General features: G+C 42.3%; 1 protein-coding gene across 1 annotated transcript in view; it reads left to right on the top strand.

Annotated features, from left to right (window-relative positions):
• KCNU1 (potassium calcium-activated channel subfamily U member 1) overlaps window positions 1-19885 on the top strand; it is a 51315-nt gene extending 31430 nt beyond the window's left edge. The window contains exons 21-28 of the mRNA XM_050715712.1: window positions 1783-1860; window positions 4297-4521; window positions 4993-5170; window positions 10562-10639; window positions 14476-14615; window positions 18119-18316; window positions 18570-18673; window positions 19762-19885. Of these exons, the coding sequence (XP_050571669.1) occupies window positions 1783-1860; window positions 4297-4521; window positions 4993-5170; window positions 10562-10639; window positions 14476-14615; window positions 18119-18316; window positions 18570-18673; window positions 19762-19885 (1125 nt within the window). The remainder of the gene's footprint in view (window positions 1-1782; window positions 1861-4296; window positions 4522-4992; window positions 5171-10561; window positions 10640-14475; window positions 14616-18118; window positions 18317-18569; window positions 18674-19761) is intronic.
• Window positions 19886-20380: the final 495 nt, after the last annotated feature.

Here is a 20380-nt window from a genome sequence, read left to right as displayed (position 1 = left end):
ATCATGTAATTTGCAGAGTTTGTGGCAGAAGAAACCCTAAACTAAAGAATGGTTTGGTAAATCAGAATGTGCTTGGCTTTGGCAAGGTGGATGCTGTTATGATAAAGCGGGTTTCCTGCTGTCTTTTCCCTCTCTCTCCCGCTTTACGGATCCATCAGGTGTTTCCTCCAAGGCGTATATATTTCCCATAATACTAGAATGAAAAGATGTCATTTCTGACAGGTTGTGTACATAGATGATGTCTTTATTATGATAGAGATATATACACTGATTGATTGGTAAATTTTTGAGTCAAGTAAAGAAAGCTTGTGAGAAGATAGTCTCCAACTTGTCAAAATAGTATTTAATCACTGGCCTAAAGATTCGTTATCTGAGGAGGAGACCTGTGGCTAATGGATGTAATTGCCTGCAGTTAGCACAGGGCTGGAGAGAGACACTGCAGAGACTGGAAGTGGTGCTGCTCCCACCTTTTCCCCCAGGCTGAGCTGTCAGTGCCTGTTGCTCTTGCATCCTCTTGGGCAGTAGTGCAGCAGCCAGTGCATACAAACCTGCTTCTACCTCTTTGGTCCGTTTCTTGCCTGAAGAAAAGATTTTTCAGCACCTTCTTCTGTCTGGAATAGCTTGCATCTCGCTTTGCGTTATCTGCCACTTGTCCACATTAAAGGTGGCACTTGGGTTGGATCTGCTGTTCAGCTAAGGAGTCGTAACCCCAGTACCAGTGTCAATTGGTCTGTGCGGGGCACGGCTAGATCTGCCTTGCAAGCCTCGTAATGAATGACACCTTCCCCTAGCAAAATCCCTCCCCCTCTCCTCTGTTAATCTCACCTCACCCGATACTGCATAGACAAGGTAAGTATGAGCTGGACAAGAAAAAACAGTGTCAGGACCAAATACTTGTCTGGTCATACAGCTTCGCTAGGGCTGTTGTGTTCAGCATACATCGTAATCCTGGTTGGCAAGTTTCTTACAGCGCCGCTATTTCAGTTACAGAGTGATTAAATAAGCTGTGTTCCTAAGACAACTGTTCAGGGCTGATTCTACCTACAGTAAAGCTGGAGAGATGGTGCTGAGAAAATAGTTTATCCAACAGCTTCCAGGTCTTTTCCATGAGCAGACACCAGTTCTCTCATAACTCTTTGTTGTTCAACGCGACTTTCCCCAACAATTCTTGATCTGCGGCAGTCCTTTGAAACAGCTTGATATCCGAGTAGCGTCTGATTGAATGGCTTTTGTTTCACGTGGCCTTGTTGCTGCTTCTGGACTAGCACATAGCTTTGTTTGTGAGTATTGTATCTGAAATTTGCCTCTAAGAATATCCTGCAATATGGGCCTAATTTAAGTTACTGAAGACGAGGGAAAAACTCCTGCTGACTTCTTCTTGCTCTTAATCAAGACCATGTTTATATAAATGTTGCTTCAGTGAATGTCCCTACTGAAGAACTTACTTAAAATTATCTTAGGGACCAAGCTCAAACAGCCACAAGCATCACAACTAATAAAATAATTCAATTAAATTCTTTACAGTACATTTTTTCTTATGTTTGTCCCACTTAACTGACATTGACAAAGGAATTTCCCCACTGTATAACCCCTGTGACTCATACATCGTAATTTTTCCTTGCCACTAAGAGAGCTGAAAGCTGTGATGTAAATAAAGAGGACATCTCGGCAGCAGCTGGAGGTGTTATCTCAACTTGGATAAACTGTAGCTGCTACTGCTGAGAAGTTGTTCTGTAGCTAAGTTGCTTTCTCTGTTGCAGGGTTTTGGATGTCCGAGGAAAGGAGAACAGCAGAGTCATCTTAGATCCAACAGGAAGGTTCTACTGGTGTGATGCTGTTCCGCTGCAGGAGGCTCTTCTGGTAGGCCTGGGGTGATTGCCTTCAGCGTTTTCATGTGTCTTCCTCCTCGTTCTCCTCGGAATAAACCAGGGCTTCAAGGCACAGATCCGGGTGGAGGGCACAGCTCTCTCGTTTACTGTTTATTTAGCTGCATTCTCTTGGCTGACCCTGCCCTGAAGGAGAGAGGCAGAGCCCATTACCCCCTTTCTCAGGAGTGAGTTGCAGATAAAAGATCTTGACTAGGGTCACGTAAAGACTGTGTTGGAGTGATGGGAGCTGAAGGCTCATTCCATGGACATATTTGCTACAATTTAGATGGTAACCTGGGAACAGGGAAGGATCTCCAAGGTAACAAGGGATCAGTAATGCCTTTCGTGTTCATCTAAAACAGGGTAGGCATCCTGTCTCAGGAGAGGATCTCAGCAGATGTACAAGGGAAGGTCTGATTGACACCTATCTTTTTTTTATTTATATATTTTGCATGTTGTGTTTCCATACCCTTGTGTCCCTAACACTATTGATCTGGATATCTTTAAGGCTGGTTTATTTATTTCATGTGTCTAATCCGTAAAAGAACAAATCCTATCTAGAAATGGCAGGTTGTGCTCAGAGCTGCCAGAGAGCTGAGAGTAGGCAACCAAATCTTGCAATGAGGTGATCAAAGATTTCATCAAAAATACAGAATGTTCAAGCTGTTCTGCCAGCTGGGAGACTTGTAGCAGGCTGGAATTCATGCTGCTTGAAATGCTGCAGCTTCCTTCCAAGCAAATAAAAGGACCCTATTGCCCAGCAACCTCCAAAATAGGATTAGTCATTACAAATGGGCAAATATCCCAATAGTCCTGGAAGCTCGGCTCTGAGAATTGAAGGGTAATGTTTTGAAAAGATCTTATAGGCGGGCTTACATGAAGAAAAGGCTTACAATTGTTAGTGTGTCCTAATTCCCCATGTGCCACTTTTGTATTGTACTTTTTGTGTTGTATTTTTGTGTAGCTTAGCTAGACTACGCAAGAGGCTCTTTGTGAAGTTTAAGAATGTCCACAAGGAAAATAAGTGCATGATAGCTATTGCACCTCATGCTCGTGCAGTGTCTTCCTTTGCAATTGCATTTCTGGGACAGGCAAGCCCTTAAAGGCTTGGGAGTGTAAGGTGCATTTTTGAGAATGAGTTGGGTGCTTGACAAAGTCTCAGACCATGCTGTGGGTTTTCTAAAGCTGTATTTTAAAAATCATTTAGGTGCTTAAAAGTGCAGGTATACTTATCCTGAAGTGTCATGCCGAAGCCCGTATTTCTTTCTGTTTGGGAACCATGGAAAACTAGGTAATACACCTTATAGAAGCTCCTCCAGGATGTCCATGCAGAACACAGAGCATCTAAACACACACAAAAGTATGATTCACTTTGATTTTTACATAAGGTATACATTCTTAAGTGATTTAAATGTTTGGGGGGAATTTTAACCTTAATTTTAATAATGCATAGATGTTTGAGAATTAATATTTATTTTTTTCCTTAACCTCATCAATAAAGTAATAAATGACAGATGTAGCCAGCTTCTTGGTCCCGGGTTGGAAGGAAGGCCCAAGTCTTTCCCAGTGTCTTCAGATTGGCTAACCTGTTCCTACTGCTCACTCGCTGTACAGACTGCTCCTGTTGATCTCGTAATTGCACATTTCCTCAGCAGAGTTCAGCAGTGATAGTTTTTCCAATTGTTCCTATAGAATAAGCTATAAAATAGATTGTGTTTTTAATTGTTTAGCTTCATTCAGAAGACTAATGATTAGACTTCAGGCATGTTACATTAAATACAGCTAAAGGTTTCATTATTCAATTTAAACTAACCTAATTAGTTAGAGACAATCATTTAATTTGGTTATGATTCTAATCTCTCATCAGGAAACTTCCCCTTGACAAAGACCCTTGTTTCTGTTTGGGGAAAAAAAAAAACAGCCAAGGAATGAACACTGCACAGATATACTCATCCCACGGTTTCTGGCTGGTTAATGTGGACATTAATGCTGTGCCTCTGACAAGCCTGGTTTGGGGACTTGCCCATACCACCTACCAACCCTGAGATGCCAGCCGCGCTAAGCAGTACTCACTCCCCAGTACTACATTTTTCCAGGCTAATCAGTTCATTTGAGAAATGTGAACAATTAGCCTGGAGGGGAGGGAGGGAAGACCAGGACAAAATAGTTATTAAGCTCCTAGCATGAAGCTACTGTTTTCGCTTTGTTCTATAGTTTTGTTGCTTTATGCCAGTATAAATTATTTTGTTCACTTCTGTAGGATACACTTGGAATCCAACTACTTAAGGGGAAATACTTTGTTTTATATATAGTCACGTTCTACCCATCGATGTTACAAAGCTAAGAAATGGTTTCAGTCTCTGTAACTGAAGAAACAAATCTAAAATCAACTTTTAGCTGCTTTATCAGAATTCTGTTTTAAATTTAGAGTTGCAAGGACCAAGCAGCACTGAACCTGCAGGATCACATTTTGGTCTGTGTCTTTGGTAATGCAAACTCACCACTGATTGGGCTGCAGGACTTTGTGATGCCCTTAAGAGCTAGTAACTTCATTTACCATGAGCTGAAAGATATTGTTTTTCTTGGGTCTTTGGAATATCTGCAAAGAGAATGGAAATTTATTCAGAATTTCCCAAAGCTGTGGTTATTCTCGGTAAGAATTTTTTTGCATTTTGTCTCTTCCTCTTCCTTCCTTTCTCTAGCTCTCCTGCACACTTCTGAATACATTTTAGAAGTTTTTGATAATAGATAGCACAATTCAGACTCAAAAAGTACCAAAATTGGCTCAGGCTCTAGACTCCAGTTTGAGTCCAAGATATGGTAGGAAAACTTTCCATTCTTAAATACTTATTTTCCTCTGAGGGAGTCTCAGACTTCTCTGGTTACCTGCAGAAGCATTGAGAAGGTAATCCTGATTGGAAATGGGAAATTGTCCAATGAATTGCAAATCTAGACCTGTGAGTTTCATTGTCTGACCAAAGCTGCTCATATTTGGAGGTGCTTCCAAAATGCTACTTACCAGTTGAGTTCGAAACAGATTTTTTGTTCACCTTTCACCTTTAATGATCCTTAACGATCAGCTTCCTCAGATTTCTCCTTATCAGTATTTGTTTGGTTTTATCAGGGTAGTGCTCTCTGCTGTGCAGATCTGAGGGCAGTTAATGTCCGGGATTGCTCTGCTTGTGCCATTCTGTCTTCCAATACCACCGCTTCAAGCAATCCTTCCCTGGTGGACACGGAAAGCATCCTAGCCACTCTGAACATCCGATCCATGCAGGATAAGCCCAGCTCAGCCTCACAAGGTAAGTGTGTTTCCCTTTGCCTGCAAGCATGCCGATGTGACAAGAAAGAGGACTAAAGGAGGAGGAATGAAGGGGTCACTTGTCACTACTCTGAGCCATAGCCTGTCTCTTCTGAATATAACTATGCCAATTAAAGTGGCCAGAAGTCCATTTTAGCCTTGCTGGTTGGGCAGCCTAGTCCAATTTCTGTAGCTACAGGTTTGCAAAGGAATGGTAATCCAAAATTGCTCGTGGAAATATGCCAGTTCCTCCTGAAAATTCTGAGTGAAGCTTCAAGGTTTCCAGTAAAGAGACAATGGTTAGAGGGTAGATGGTAACCAGAGCTGGTAACTTCTGTATGTACTCACAAAAGCACGTGTGAGTGGAGGCCCTATCCATCCTTCAAAAGGAGAAAAATAATACCTCTCCCGTGAGGCTTGAGAACGTGGGCTCTCTGTTCCCATGCAAACAGAGCTCATAGCACAAAACTGCACTGGAAGCAAAAGGAACTTCAGCCCAGTAGAATATTCATTGTGTCTCTTCCTTCCTTAATTTGGCAAAAGAGCTAAGATTTGTCCTCCTCTTGAGAATGTGGAAGTATTAATTAACTGAAGACAGACTGAGAAATGGGTGGTTCTCTTAAGTGTTTCCCCTATACTTTATTATCATTCTAGGCTTTTAAAACAACGACTGTGCCAAAGAAAAGATTAGAGTGAGGCAGAGACATTTTTTTTTTATTAAATAATAACGAGACAAAATAACACCAGCATGCAGTGTATACTATCAGAACAGAAGAAAAATGATTTATAAGGGATATTTGAGTAAGAGGTAATTGTGACTTGAATAGATTACTTTTAACTAATGTATTTATCGCTACCTAGATATAAAGATATATGGAACTCTTTATTGATTGTATATAGAGAGGAAGTAAATAATATGTACTTTTATATATATATATATATATATATATAAAATTTATATTTCTCTGTAGTGACAGATACAGATACTGTACCTACTGCATCTTTATACCTGTATATGGAAAAGAGAGACACTCCGGGCAAAAAGGGTATTTCATCCTATCAATCACTGTCCTACTACCCTCCAGCATTTTTTTGTTTAATGACTCATAATCATAGTACATGGTGTGCAGAGCTCTGAACTACAATGTGTGTGTATGTATCACAGAGATGTGAGCATCTGTTCATCAAAGCCTTCCCAAGCTGCCTTGCAGAGTTCATACTTAGTTCTCTTTGAGGTGGTAGCTTTTGGCTCGCTTTGTCTCCTTCTAGCAGAAGACCACAGGGACTTAATGCTGACGTAGGTGTGACGAGTTGAATAAGCTGAGGCATGGCTGGTTAGACAATTTACCAGGCATATCACTGTCAGAACCACCACCACCTGCATGCTTAGAGTTCTTTTTTTTTAATTATTATTATTATTATTTAAACCACAAGCACGTATTTTTTCCCTCACTTCCCTTGGGTAGATGGGCATGTGGTGAGTTGCATCAGACGAGTGGATCTTGTGGATTTAAATCTGTTCGGCATCCTTGCTATCATGAGAGAGAGGAGAAACTTTTGTTTAGTGATACTGAAAAAACAATCAAGTTCTATAGTGACACAGTCCCTGAGAAGGGCTATCTGAAGGATCTCTTCTTGTGCAGAAAGAGGCTAGCAGTGAGAACAGTTAGGGCAGAGACAAGCAGACACAATTATTTGTGTATTACAGCTAACACTGATACAGCACATCAGAACCAGTCCAAGTACACAATACCTTTCAGGAGTGAGCAGAAGTCAGGGCTGGTCCACTGTCCTGGGTAAAGAAGGGCCTAGGCATCAGAACAGGCATGGAAGTCAGTGCTTCTGGGTTTCCTTCTGGTTTTGGGAAGGGTCAGGATCAAGTAAAGGACATGTTGTCAAAGCTTCTTCTATTATGTATATTATCTATACTCTAATATTTAGCTCTGAGACTTGTTTAAAGCCAGATAAATTCAAGCTCACAATGTAGTAATATACAGAGCAAATTATTCTTGTTATTACATGTTACCGTGATCAGTTATTTCTGAAAGATTGATTCAAATTAGAGGGGTTAGATTCTGTTACTATTTTTACTGGAATAGCATTGTCTTCCTCTAGCTGAGAAAATACTGTATTTCTAAACCCACTCTGGTTTATCCATTTTAGGTCTTTCACTTTGCATATTTATGAGGTACCTATTGCCTAGCTCAGATGCTAGTGAGTTGTTGCTCCATAAACTGACTACAGTTCCAGTCTAATACATCTTTGGCTACTCAGTTAAGATCATTCCTCAGATTTACAGTGTTTTCTGCAGCCAGAAAAGCAGTATTCACTTACAGGATATCATCATCAATAAAAAAAGATATATTTACAAAATAAAGCTAAGACACAAGTTTCACTTCTTTCTCCAGCCAGCCACTAAATCTGTCAGTGATTCAGCCTCTGTAAGAATTAGCTCCCTCTCCTTGTACGTTCATTAGGTATGTTGTTTAAAAAAAACAGCCAATTTTCTTCTTTGCTGCTGTAATTATAGGCCTGCAATCTTAGGTTAGGATTCTCATAGCAGGAGCTCCTGCTGATTCAACTGCAAGATTAAGGCTGTGTCTTGCGCTCTTACAGGGCTTTGCCTCTGAAAGCCTCCAGGCACATTACAAATGTGTGCTCCTATAAGACAGTAAATTACTGGTAGGTTGTTGCCACCTAGTTTTGGATCAAGGTGCCCAGAATGGAAACAGAGTGCATGTCCCCACTCTCGCTGTTCCAATCCCTCCCTCCCTACTTCCCCCCATTATTATTTTGTAGGAATTCATCTCAGAGAAAACAGAACTTTTACTGATGAAATCAACGGGATTCAGCAAATGGGAGTTCATGGGAGTCAGCAGATAAGGAGAGTTTCTGGGAAAAGAGAGACTCAGATTCAAACAGGGAAAGGATGGCATTTATCAGAATTTAATCTTTCTCACTCCCTCTCTCCACAACAGAGTAGGGCCACCGGTGGGTTTTAAGTTATGTAAATATTAGCAACGTAGCCAGGCTGTGCAGGTGCTGATCTAAAGTTGGTGTTAGTTCACCTCTTGCAGTGCTAAATTACAGCAAATTTTTCCAGTGAAATCTGCATTTTCCACCAGTTTAGTACATGTGGAGTGGGTGCTTTCAGCTGCAGAGTTACAAAATAAGCAGGTTTAGGAAAATCCTGTCTATTTATAGGAGAAACATCTAGGAGGAGTTGTACAGTAAAGGAAATAAGGAGCAGAAACTAATGCATATAGGAACACCCCAAAAGTATGGCAGTACTGTGGTTTGCAACCTCATTTTTTGAGGGAGAAGATGAAGTTCCATTTAAAACTTGGATCCAAGAAACTTGGCCTCAATTAGTATTAGCAGCTAGGAGAGGAAGTGGGTAGGAAAAGGCAGCGGAATAGGAGGGAAAGTGAGAAGAGCGGACAATGGGAAGCTAGGAGAGCTTTCTAAAGCGAGATGACTATGCAACTCTGATTTTAAAAAGAAAAGACAAAGGCTGGTGTGTCTCATATAGTAGTTGTCATTGCTGCTGGGACTGCAGGTGACTGGGCTGGATATCCAGCTACCCTCCCCATCCAAATCCTTTCTCATCTCCGGTTTTGGTGCTGTAGAAAAAGCTACAGCATTTTGCTTCCTAACCATAGTGAACAATGTGCATTTCTACGTATTTGGATGGAAGGCCCTGAGTTCCCTTAACAGCTCAGGTGCTTTGGTAAGCATTGCAGCAAACACAGTCTCACTTCGGAGATTGTAACAGGGCACAAATCAATTGTATTTCCCGTGGTTTTAGATTTCAGTGTGAGCCTTTCACACCCAACCAACCCAGGCCCGTTCTGTGCTTTACCTGCCTGATGGGGTAGAGAAATAGACAGCTCTTAGAGAACCAGACCCACACAGAGGTAAACATTACTTACACTCGCAAGAATGAGCGCTTAGTAGGGTCAGTGCTGATGCCAAGGACTTCTAGTCTTCCCCATGGAAAATTTTAGGTTTTCCAGTAATGCTGTAATTATCGCCCTGTCATGTCACAAACCAAACAGGTTGGCAAACCTAGGTACCGAACTAAATAATCTGTGGCATAATCTAAACATGTAATGGTAATTAAATCTGACAACTTAATAAGCTACTGAAATTCAAATGTACAGTAGTAATCTACAATTAAGTAATCTTTTGTAATAGCACCCTGCCAGTTTGTAAGATTTCAGGTGGAGCGCTGTGTACTGTTTCATAGCAAAAATATTGACATAAGGGAAAAGTATCCAGGCAATGATCAGACACACATTCAAATCAACTGGTACAGTACATGGAAAGGTACAATAAAGGCAATGATTCATTTCAGGCATTCAGTTGCACTGTATTCAGAGATGCCGTGCTCTGCTTGGGCTTTTTCTGCTGTTTTGAGGGGTTGTGATGCCTGACATCCCTAATGAGGTTTTTGTCAGTCCGTCACCTAACCTCAGGGGTAGTTGATTAGAACAATGGTCTGCCTAGACCCTGTTGGGGCCTCCGTCTCCAACATTCGCTTGCAGCTCAGAGGGGAGAAGGAGCCATTGCGTAGTATCTGGATGTTGCGAAGTTCCATTTCTAGCAAAATCCTCAGCGGAGTTTAGATTTCATCATTTTGAGTGGATAATGTGCACAGTAAGTAGTGTTCCTAATACTCAGTTACCCAGATGCTGTGCTGGGTAGCAAAGGAAAAACTCAGACATAATAGAAAGGGAGACGAGATTAGATATAATCAAAACAGAGCAAGCAGATTTTGGATTGGGCTTGATTCTACTAAGTCAGCGAGTTGGCAAGAACTGGGAAGGAATAAGGACACACGCTTCTAGGAACTTCTGGATTGCTTTTTTTTTTTGTGATGGGTTTTCAGAATTCATGGTGTATACTTTTGCCTTCATTCCTACAGCATGTGTCCCATCCAGTTTTGCAGAGCCTTCTTGAGGGGGAAGGATAAAACCCGATGCTGTCCCTCAAAAACCCTCTGTGTGCAAATTGGCTTACTGGGGGCTTTGAGCCAAACAACTCTGTAACCAGCGCTGCTGCACCACAGAGGGTAATTATATTTCAGTTACGATGTCAATAAGCAGCTCCAAGGAGAGTTTTTCTTTTTTTTTTTTTTTTTTTTTTTCATTCTTTGAAGCCATGAGAGAATAAAGCAAGCCTTGGAAAAGCAAACCAAGGGAAGAAACTTTCTAAATATAGGAAATGCTTTGAGATTTTTGCATGACAATAACATTATTTTTAGGCATAGGAAAAAGATTTCCTGCATTTGTCAGTCTGAACCATTGTGCGTTTTGTTTTTATTTTCTTCCTCTCTTCTGCTTCTACCAACATTCCTCTCTCCTCATGTTGTTATTGACTGTTTCTACAGATGCTGTTTTCAGAGGAAGAGCATTGGGGAATCAATCAGAGCCATGTTATAAAAGGATCCCCATCACTACAGAGCTGAGTAAGTTATTCTTTAAGAACAAATTTCACAGAAGCAATATGTGTGCTGCATTATTTATTTACCCCAGGCCCTTTTTAGAATTCACAGGCACAAGCACTACATGTCCAAGGAACATTAAAAGGTTTGACTTAGATGTTAATTCACTGGCTTTGAAGGAGTCAGGATGGTTTATCAGGAGAATAAATAAAAGAAAGTGTTACGAAGGTCTCAGTGTGTAGCAAAACTCTGAAGCATCCATTTAGGATAAAGATAATGTCCTTTTTTTTTTTTTGTCTGCTGGACTGGATCTCAGGAGATCTGATTTCTAGTCACATGGCCCACATTAACCCCACCTTTTGTAACAGACTTCACTAAGGCAAATAAATCAGAATTGTATTTTCCTCGTTTCCCCTTATTTTCAGTAAAGAAATAGAAACCACCAAAGGCAGCTCTGCTCAGAGGATATCTAACTTGCCCTTTGGCTGTGCCTCCCTCTCTCTGATGAATTTAAAAAACACAGAGGAAGGCTGCGTGGCCAGTTTTCATCTCACAACAAAATGAGGTGAACCAAAGCCTAATTTTCTTGTTTCACCCCTGCCCTTTCTGAAGCACTGGTGATGGTTCCTTCCTCTTCTCTGGATCGCGGTGGGAGCTGCTGCAGGCTTCCTCCTTGTAAAAGTGGCTGTGAAAGCACAGAGCCTCTTCCAAGCAGTCTGCACTACAAAGCATTGTACAACAGCTGCACAGAGTCCAGTACTTGCGTGGACCTGCGTGCATGCCAGGACAGCCAGCGGGTGCAGGTGTTTTACTCTAGGCCCCGGACACTTCTGTCCTTATTCCATAAGGCTCAGCCTCTCTAGCCTGCATTCATAACTGAAGCAACCTGTGGAGCTCTTTCATTACTACTCTTGGCTGTTTTTCATCTTTGTCTTTGTCTCCTGGTAGTTACACACTAGGTCCATTAATTAGGAACATGTGCACTGATTAACTGATTACTAGTAACATGGCAGTCAGTGTCACAGCAGAGCGGTGTGGCTGGGCTGCCAGTCCCCAGTGACATGGATGTTTAGCTCCATTTAGAGTGCTGACACAAGAATGTGCCCACCAAATTAGCATAGCATGTTGCTAGGCTCCATGGCTGGCCTCTGATCCATTTACTCAGGCTTTTTTTTTTTTCTTTCCTTTTCGATGCAATGCTGGTAAATGCTATGTGGGCTCAACACTTCTGGGAGAGGCCCTTGCTTTGCAGTCCTCCCCAGGTTTGCAGCTGAGCCAGGGCTAGTGAGTAGCATCAGCATGTAGCAGGTGCTAGCAATACTTAATTTCAAAGAGGCTCTGGTGTGCCACTTAGTCCCAGCGTGCACCTGGACCTAATAGGTCAATATGGGCAAAGCTGTTAGGTCCTGTGTGCTCCTTAGACTAAAACTCTGAAGAACTAGTGCAAAACAAACTGCAAAAAATAATGATAAGATAATGATGCCTTCTCCAGAGTCACTTCAGAACTGCTGAATTTCTCAGCGTGATATTTGGATATTCTCTTGCACTGTGGTTTAAACTTTTATTTGTGTTGCGTCCAAAAGTCTCAGAAATGTTTTGAGCTGGCTACTGAGGCCCAGCTCCTCTGAGAAGATATTGTGCAGTCAAGCTAACGTCTTCAGACAGGCATTGCACCAGTGTGATTTCCCTCCAGGATGTGGTGTGTCAGTGGAGGGGAAAACATCTGCAATCTGTTGACATAACTTGGATTTTAGTCATGTCAGATCTTTGACAAAATAATGAATCGAGCCCAGTCCCTTAGCACATGGATGCCTGCTCCATTTGTAGTCTTCAACAACATAGGAATATGTTCAGAGTTGCAGGGATGGGCTAGGAAGGAAAATAACCCCAACAATTTAAAACCTGGAAGCTCAAAACAACTAAACAAAAACAGCTGGAGCTTTCTTGTGATTGTGAATAAGCTTCCTGTAAATCCCTCTGGTAGACCTTGATCTAGACAAATGCTCACTTTTGTACCTATCTCTGAAAACAAGCTGCAAGGAATAATCCTCATGTGCCTGAAGCTGCAGGGGCTTTGCACGTCCCGGGCCGTGGCCCACTTCCAGCTCGTAGCGTACTGGGTGCGGACCAAGAGCCACCCCTATCACTTGGTGTGTCTGACACACCAACACCAGCAATGCCGTACGCACTGCTAGTGCTGTTGCTGTTCAAAACCTACTGCAGGAGAAGCTAAGACCCTTCGAGCCTTCGGTTGAAATCGTGACACCACTGAAGTCGAGAGGAGTTTTGCAATTAATCTTGACGGGCAGGAAGCAACGTATTCAGGAAGCTGAACAGAGCCAGGCCTGCCGAGCCTGCTTGCCTCTGCGTTGCTTTCTTTGTGACCAGGACAGCGTGCCAGTGTCCCCCTGAGTGCCACAGGTGTGCCGTGGTCCCGCAGAGCTGTCCTCCAGCATCTGCTGAGTTGATGGCACGTGGTCAGGGACAGAGTTGACAGAATTAGCTGAGGGCCTGCACTCCTTTAAAGGGGGCTGGAGTATTTTTTTTTTTTTTTCCTTGAGGAGCAGGAGAGCTGTGTGTTGTCATCATGCTTGCACACGCTGCTGCTTCTCCTTGCCCAACGGTGAGGCGCGCAGGAAAATAAGAAGTGGGTTTCTGCAGGCTCAAATCCACCAAGCTGAGCACGTTTCAATATGCTGAGTATCTTCTGAATTTGTGAGCTGTTCATTGAGGTTACAGGCATGTTGTAAATAGTCATTCCTCTGAAACGGTGGATTCTAGAAACCCTTCTCATAAAGGGCCAGAGATATGGGGGAGAAATAGCAAAGTCATCTGCAGAGAAATAAGAGTTTTGCCAATATGTGAAAGAGAAATAAAATAGTGTGGCGAAATAAAGTGGGTCCCTTATTGTGGCTGAGACCATGCTTTTCATATCCAGACTCTACAAGCTAGGCAGTGGAGTCATACTGATTAATACCAGATGCAGGGCCAACTCCTAAAGGCCAGGGAGGGTGAAATATCTGTATTGAGAATACATGGCTGAAGGATGACACTGACACTGCGCGACAACAGGAGGCATTAATAGTATTGTGATTCTGGCTAGCTTTAGTCATCTTTTAAAATGATACACTCAAATGCCTCCTGGCCCAAGGGGACTTAATAGAAATCAATCATTACTTACACAGAGTTACTTGCTCTATTTTTTAATGGTCAGACGTGGGTTCTTGATCTCAGTTCCTTTCTGTCCTCCTGTCTGTCTCTAGCTGTGCTGCTGTCATTCATCAGCACTCTTACTGGCAGCGCAGGAGTGCCAGGACATACCTAGCACGTTGAGTAGCACGGCAGGGGCCTTCTGCCACGCTGTACTTAGGCAATTTTCTGAAAATAGAAAGCAAGTTAAAGAGGAATCAATTTCTGAGTAGGGGGAATTCAGCAAGACTATCTCAGACAGCAAGAATAAGGTTGACAAACTAGCGAAGATCCCTGTAATAGTAGGACAGCTGTGAAAGGAACTCTCTAACCCCCATTTAAGCCAACAGAAATAGTAATTCTGTTAGTTCAGGAAAACAAGCAGAAGAAATTAGATTATTCCTTTCTTTTTCAAAGCAGGTAGATCAATTTTGGTCTGCTATCTTAAAACACTTGCTTGAAAAATCAGTCTTAGGCTTGTGTCTTTTGTCTCCCATTGCATAATCAGTCAGCAGCACTGACTAGTTTGTTCCTCTTTCCTTTACTAAAGCAGCATGCTGTGGCTAGTGCTGGACACGGAACAGCAAGCTACATTTACTAACTTTTCTGATTCTAGATGGCTTCCCTCTGTTGCTAAGATGTCTTCTGTTTCTTCTTTGCTTATCCAATAGAGTCTTCACCAAATGCCCAGTTCATTAATCAGGCTCCCAGCGGCAATTCCGCAATTCCAGAGCAAGATCAGCTTTCCACCACTGCTGCCCCTGCAGGAGCTATCTTCTCAGATAGCTTCTTGAATTCTCTTTTGTCTATGGTAAGTAGATGTATCACAAACTGTCATGTTTAGTGGCATCAGAGTGTTGACAAAGTGATTATCAGCCTGAGTAAACCCACTTAATCTAGCCTTAACAATGGTCAAGGCTGTGTGTGTTAGAAAGGCCGGGGAAACCTTGCAGAGACTGGTGAGGTGATGAGTTACTCTGTGCCCTGAGAATTATACATGTCTATTCCTGTTCAAGCAACTTGCTAATCGTGGGATCTTCCAACCCCCTTCCTTGGGCTGGAAGGGACCTTTAAAGACCAGCTAGTTCCAACCCCCTGCTGTGGGACTAATCAGTGGGCCTCTTTGATTTCTTGGGGTAGTGGGCTCTATAGACTAAAGGCAGCTCCAGAAGACATTTCTCAATGCGTGCTCTGAGCAGCAGCAGCTCTCCCTGGGTTTGATATACACATAAAATTATTTGGAGAAACTTTTAGAGTATTTTCATAACTTCTCGTAACTTCCCCCCTCCTCTTGCTACAAAAGGTATTTGGAGCCAGCCTGATTTATTTACTTTTTGATTGATAACATGAGGTTACAATCAGTCCCTCTAAGGGACGTGCAGTCACTGAAGCCAAAACTGCTTTCAGCACGAGCTGGCCTCACAGTGGAGACTCCAGCATTGATGCTAATGGCTGAAAAGATTATGGGGACTCTGAATTCTTACCTGTTCATGTAGAGTGGATTTTTACAAGCCTGGCTGGAGGTGCTTTGGTGAGCCAGAGAATAGGCAGCTTTCACTACCATGACTTTAATTGTAGCAGCATGGGCATAAACAGAACATTTAATTCTTCTCATCTGTCCATCTGGGACCTAGGCAGAAATGCACACTTAAGTTCGGATGGAAAATCTGTTGAACTCAATGGGCATCTCTCAGTGGCTGTTTTCTGAAAAGGTATAAAACAAATTACACATATGTGGACTGCCACCGATCCACAAGATCAGATCAGATTTTAAAAGAAGTGCTTGTTTTGGTTCTCTGTAAGTTCCTGGCAGTGTCCTTTTAAAAACATTTGCACCATGAGGATTAGGTACATTGCACCAAAAACACAAGAACAGAGGGAAGGTGGTGATCCCACCGTGGTGACATAATCGTCTTAAGTTGCTGTCAAACCTGAGTGATATTGTTTGTGGTGACACATCTGTGGGTGACACTTAGGTGTAGTTAAGCCAGGATTTTGGCAGCAAACAGCAGTTCAGTTCATAAGCTGGCATTTCTAAAACTGACTTCTCTTTTTTTCTGAAAGCTCCTTTCTTCCTCTTTACCCTGATTCTCCCCGTGCTGCAGTCAAGTTCCACATGCCTTGCTCTCAGCTCATGTCCAAGGGGATAGTGCTTGGGTGGCAGTTTTGCAGAAATTGAATAAATACAAAACAAATCTCTCAAAGGGATAAGCAGTCCAAAATAAGTGTGTCAAGTCCAGTTATGCTTTTCTGAGAAGGTGTTAGGGAAAGTATTATATTGCTGCTACTCACTGATATGTCAATCAGCCAGATGGTAATTAATGACTGCTGGTGTCAAGTGTAAAAGTAACTCGAGACATAGCATGACCTGTCTTAAAGGATAAAATTTCACTCAGGCATAGATTCCAAGTCTGTCCAGGAATGATCAGCACTCAGCTCTGCTTTAGAGTAGAGGGGCACCTTAAGTCAGATTCAGTCAAGTCTGTAAATACAGGGAAGAAGGAGAGAAATAAGCTATTGTTTAGCGATTACAGTATGAGGGAAAATATGCATGAATGTGAGAAAAAAAAGAGGAAGAAAAAAACCTTCAGCAGTCCACTGTCACCTCCTTTTTCTGTCACTAAATATCTTTTGTAAATATCTGTGTGTGAGACACTCAGAGCAGGAGTGCTGGATTTTTTTTTTAGCTTGAAAGGCAAGTGGCAGAAGAATCTGCATGGCACAACGTGGTCTGTGAAGTGAAATGTTACCCCTTGGACGCCTGAAGCAGAACTGGCATTTGTTTCAACCTGACTCTTGGAATGGCTGTAGGCAGAAAACAATTCAATGAGCATGGCCAGTATGGCTCAGGTACTCTGAACCCTGAATTCCTGTCCTGACCCAGCTGTGGGTTCCTAAGCTGTACAGGACCAGTTCTAGAAGCTAAGTAGCTTCTAGTAGCTAAGTAGGGACTGAAGGGGACCAAGCAGCTGCTTGGCGAAGGGAGAAGGTTTCTGCCTTTGTGTGCAAGGGCATTCCTAGGCAATGTGCTTATCTCAAGCTGTAACCAAACAACTGGCAAAGGAGGTAACATCTCTTGGGCACGTTTCAGAAATGTTGCTTCCTAAAAGTCAGCTTCGAGACCCACTGAATGCAGTGTGCCGCTTCCTGAGTGCGCGCGCACCGACGCGTGCACCTCTGTAGTTTTTCCTTGTCTTTCAAACTCCTGCAGCGTAACTCAGCCTAGAAAGTACAGAATGAGGGTGACATGCAAATCCTATTAATTCATCCAAGTATGGAAATGCAATCCTTTTGATGTCAAAAAGTACAGCAATGATATGTTAAAGAGCTCAGCACGCTTCTGTTAAATATGTAAAGTGCAGATTCCCCTGAAGCTGTATCACTCCTGGATAACTCTGGACTACAGCTCCTTACTTTAAAAGGCTGAGAATTACTCTAACAGCATTATAGCCTTTTGCCCGACAATACGGTCAGATGTTCTTAAGCGGATTTGAGTTTAGCTTGGATTTAGTAACACCGTTCCTTCTCTGCAGCTTGTTTAGTTTCTTTGCTCAGGTGAATGCACGTGACAGATGCCACAAAGTGGCTCTGCGTAGGAAAAGAGCTTTTTGAGAAAGGGTGGGAAATAAGTTATTTGGTATATCTGAACCCTGTGCAGATTAAAAAAAAAAAAAAAAAAGTCTGTGTGGGGGGGATGCTGTGCCTTTTTTGGCTTCAAATCTGAATTTTGACCATGGTATGTTTTGTGTTTTTCTTTTTTTTTTTTTTTTTTTTTTTCAAAAAAATACTGAGATAAGGGCACAGAGAGAGGTTTTCGTAATGCATGTGGCAACTCCAGGGACAGTTTTCTTCTGCACCTGTAGGGCTGAGCAGGGTAATTGCCCTCCTCGGCCTCACCTTGTACAGTGTGCTCCTACTCAGATGACATCGGAGCTGCTGCCCGCTTTCCTGGCTCTCCTGACCCTTGACTGGAAAGCCTTCTCAAGAAAAGAATGTTAACAGAGCTGACTCCCATTTTTGCTGTCAAAAATTTTCTCATTCAGGCACAATTTAGCACTTTCTATTAGAAGAGTGGAGGTGGGATCTTCTGGCTGCTCTTTGAAACTGAAATGGGTTAAGCAGGTGGTGATCCATAAATGTTGTCAGAAAACTAAACGTAATTAAGGACTAATTTAAGTATACAAAAAAAAAAAAAAACAGCCCTGTAAGGTGTCTGATCACATTCTCCAGGCTTTCACTGGAAAATTTTGTTTTCCTTTCAGGAACCAAGGCATACACTTTACTCTTTGAATTTTCATGGTTTCTTCCTTCCAGACCTACTACAACCATCACATCTTGGCTCTGCTGCAGACTTTGGTGACAAGTGGGACAAGCCCAGCACTGGAGGAACAGCTGTTGGAAATGGACAGTAGACTGAGCAGAAGTCCTGATGACATGGTCCAAAATGCCTCCCAACTCCGATGCAAACTGGCACTCCTGCCACTGTCTGAGAGGTTGTTAATGGGTGTCATGGTGAGTTGTATCACTGAGAGGTGCTGCACGGACTCGGCTTTCATCCCTGCTGCTAGTACTTTAGGGTATAGGCTGGTTGTGATTACCTGAAGTTTAGTTTCATTCAGTTGAAGCTCACTGTGTAGCTTAAGCCATATTTTAAGGAGGCCAAAGATATCAGCCTTATTTTATATTAGATTTTTAAGCTGAACTGGGCTGAATTGTCCACTTCGGTTCCTTTGAGGTAAGAGTATTTTTGCTTCTTTTATAGCAGGAGGACTCCTTTGGAGACGTTTACTGCAAAGCTTTAGACTTGTTTGGGATACTCTGCTTTGGGCTCTACCGGCTGATGGAAGAGCCCAATCCGTACAAGAACAGGCAAGTACACTTCATTTTAAATTGTACTGTAAGTCAAAAGATGACTAGTCATGGCTGAAGTACTTATTGTTGTCTTGAATTTAGACATCCTTGTAGACAACAAGGGCCATTTGAGGCAAACTGGTGTGTGGTCTGAACATGGTGTTCTGATTATTTCTGGAGACCCAGTGCTTACTGGCACTTGTATGAGATTCCCTTAAGTTCATTTAAAATGTGATTTATCTTTTCTTCATTAGAGATCTGCTGGAGCACTGAGTTAGTAATGCTGCGGAGGCCAGGGATTTCAGAGAGTTTGCAGGCAGAGAGAACTTTCTTTATGAAGACAGGCTGACGGAATGGGGTTGTTCAGCCTGGAGAAGAGAAGGCTCCAGGGAGACCTTATAGCGGCCTTCAGTACCTAAAAGGGGCTGCAGGAAAGTTGGGGAGGGACTCTTTGACAGGGAGTATAGTGATAGGACAAGGAGTAATGGTTTTAAGATACAAAAGGGTAGATTTAGATTAGATGTTAGGAAGAAATTCTTTACTCTGAGGGTGGTGAGACACTGGAAGAGGTTGCCCAGAGAAGTTGTGGCTGCTCCATCCCTGGAATTGTTTAAGGCCAGGTTGGATGGTACTTTGAGCAATCTCAAAGGTGTGCCTGGCCATGGCAGAGGGTTGGAATTAGATGATCTCTAAGGTCCCTTCCAACCCAAACCATTCTATGATTCTGTGATTCATCTAACCTGTTCTACTCACTGATTCTTTCAGTTTCAAGGTTTTGGTGGTCGCTTGAGCTTCAGATCTCCTAGAGAGACATTTACTTTGATTTAAAGATTTTCAGCAATCAAAAAATTATCACATCTTTCGGCAGCTGTTCCAGAGACTAATTAGCTTCATTTAAAAATATATATATATTTGCCATTCCTAGGTTAAAAGATAGGTAAAGTTAAACACTGCACATTGTCTCATCATTCTAAAGAATTCTGCAGATGCAATCAGTCATTGCAAAAAAAAAAAAAAAAAAACCCTGCAGCTTTCTTCCTGTCCCAGGTGCTTACTACAAAGACCTCACAAAGCACCCTGAATCTCACATACCAGTGCTTTTTCAGGTTTGTCATTGCTCGGCCTGCCAGTGATTTGAAGATGTTGCCTACAGATCTACTTTTCTGTCTTGTTCCATTCAACATTGCAACAACTGATGGCCAGAGAGGGGAAATGGAGAGTCGGTTATGAAGCAAGAAAACAGGTAGTACAGACGCCTCCATGCCAGAATTATGAGTTTGTGAAATGCCCTGCAAATAAAGAATTGTACAAGTTATTAAGATCCCACAATAAATTTTCCGTGTTCTTATTTCTTAGGTGGACAGTGGGCAATTTGAATGTGGCTAAACAGCTTGAGATTAGTATTGAGAACAGTATTGTTATGCTCTAACAACAATACCTATCAGAGTAGAATGCTCTCTCTGCAAGGAAAAGGGCAAAAACTTGAATTTTTGCTGAGCACTGCACAGAACAGACCTAGCTGTATACAAACACAATGACTCCATCGAGTTTAGAGATTCCCTGCTGAACTTTCCAGTTCAAAGACTCCAGCACTCTAAAATGCACTTTTCTTGCATGCAGAACTGAAGACGTTGGATTGATATACATTAAAAGAAACGTACCAAAAAAGCACAAAATCCCCCATTAACTTATGCCATAAATCAGGTCCCGCCCTTATGTTATAAA

Source organism: Cygnus atratus, chromosome 27 (assembly GCF_013377495.2).
Source record: "Cygnus atratus isolate AKBS03 ecotype Queensland, Australia chromosome 27, CAtr_DNAZoo_HiC_assembly, whole genome shotgun sequence".
In the NCBI taxonomy this organism is placed as follows: domain Eukaryota; kingdom Metazoa; phylum Chordata; class Aves; order Anseriformes; family Anatidae; genus Cygnus; species Cygnus atratus.
The sequence above is the reverse complement of the archived record's forward strand: the minus strand, read 5'-3'. Positions and strand labels throughout refer to the sequence as shown.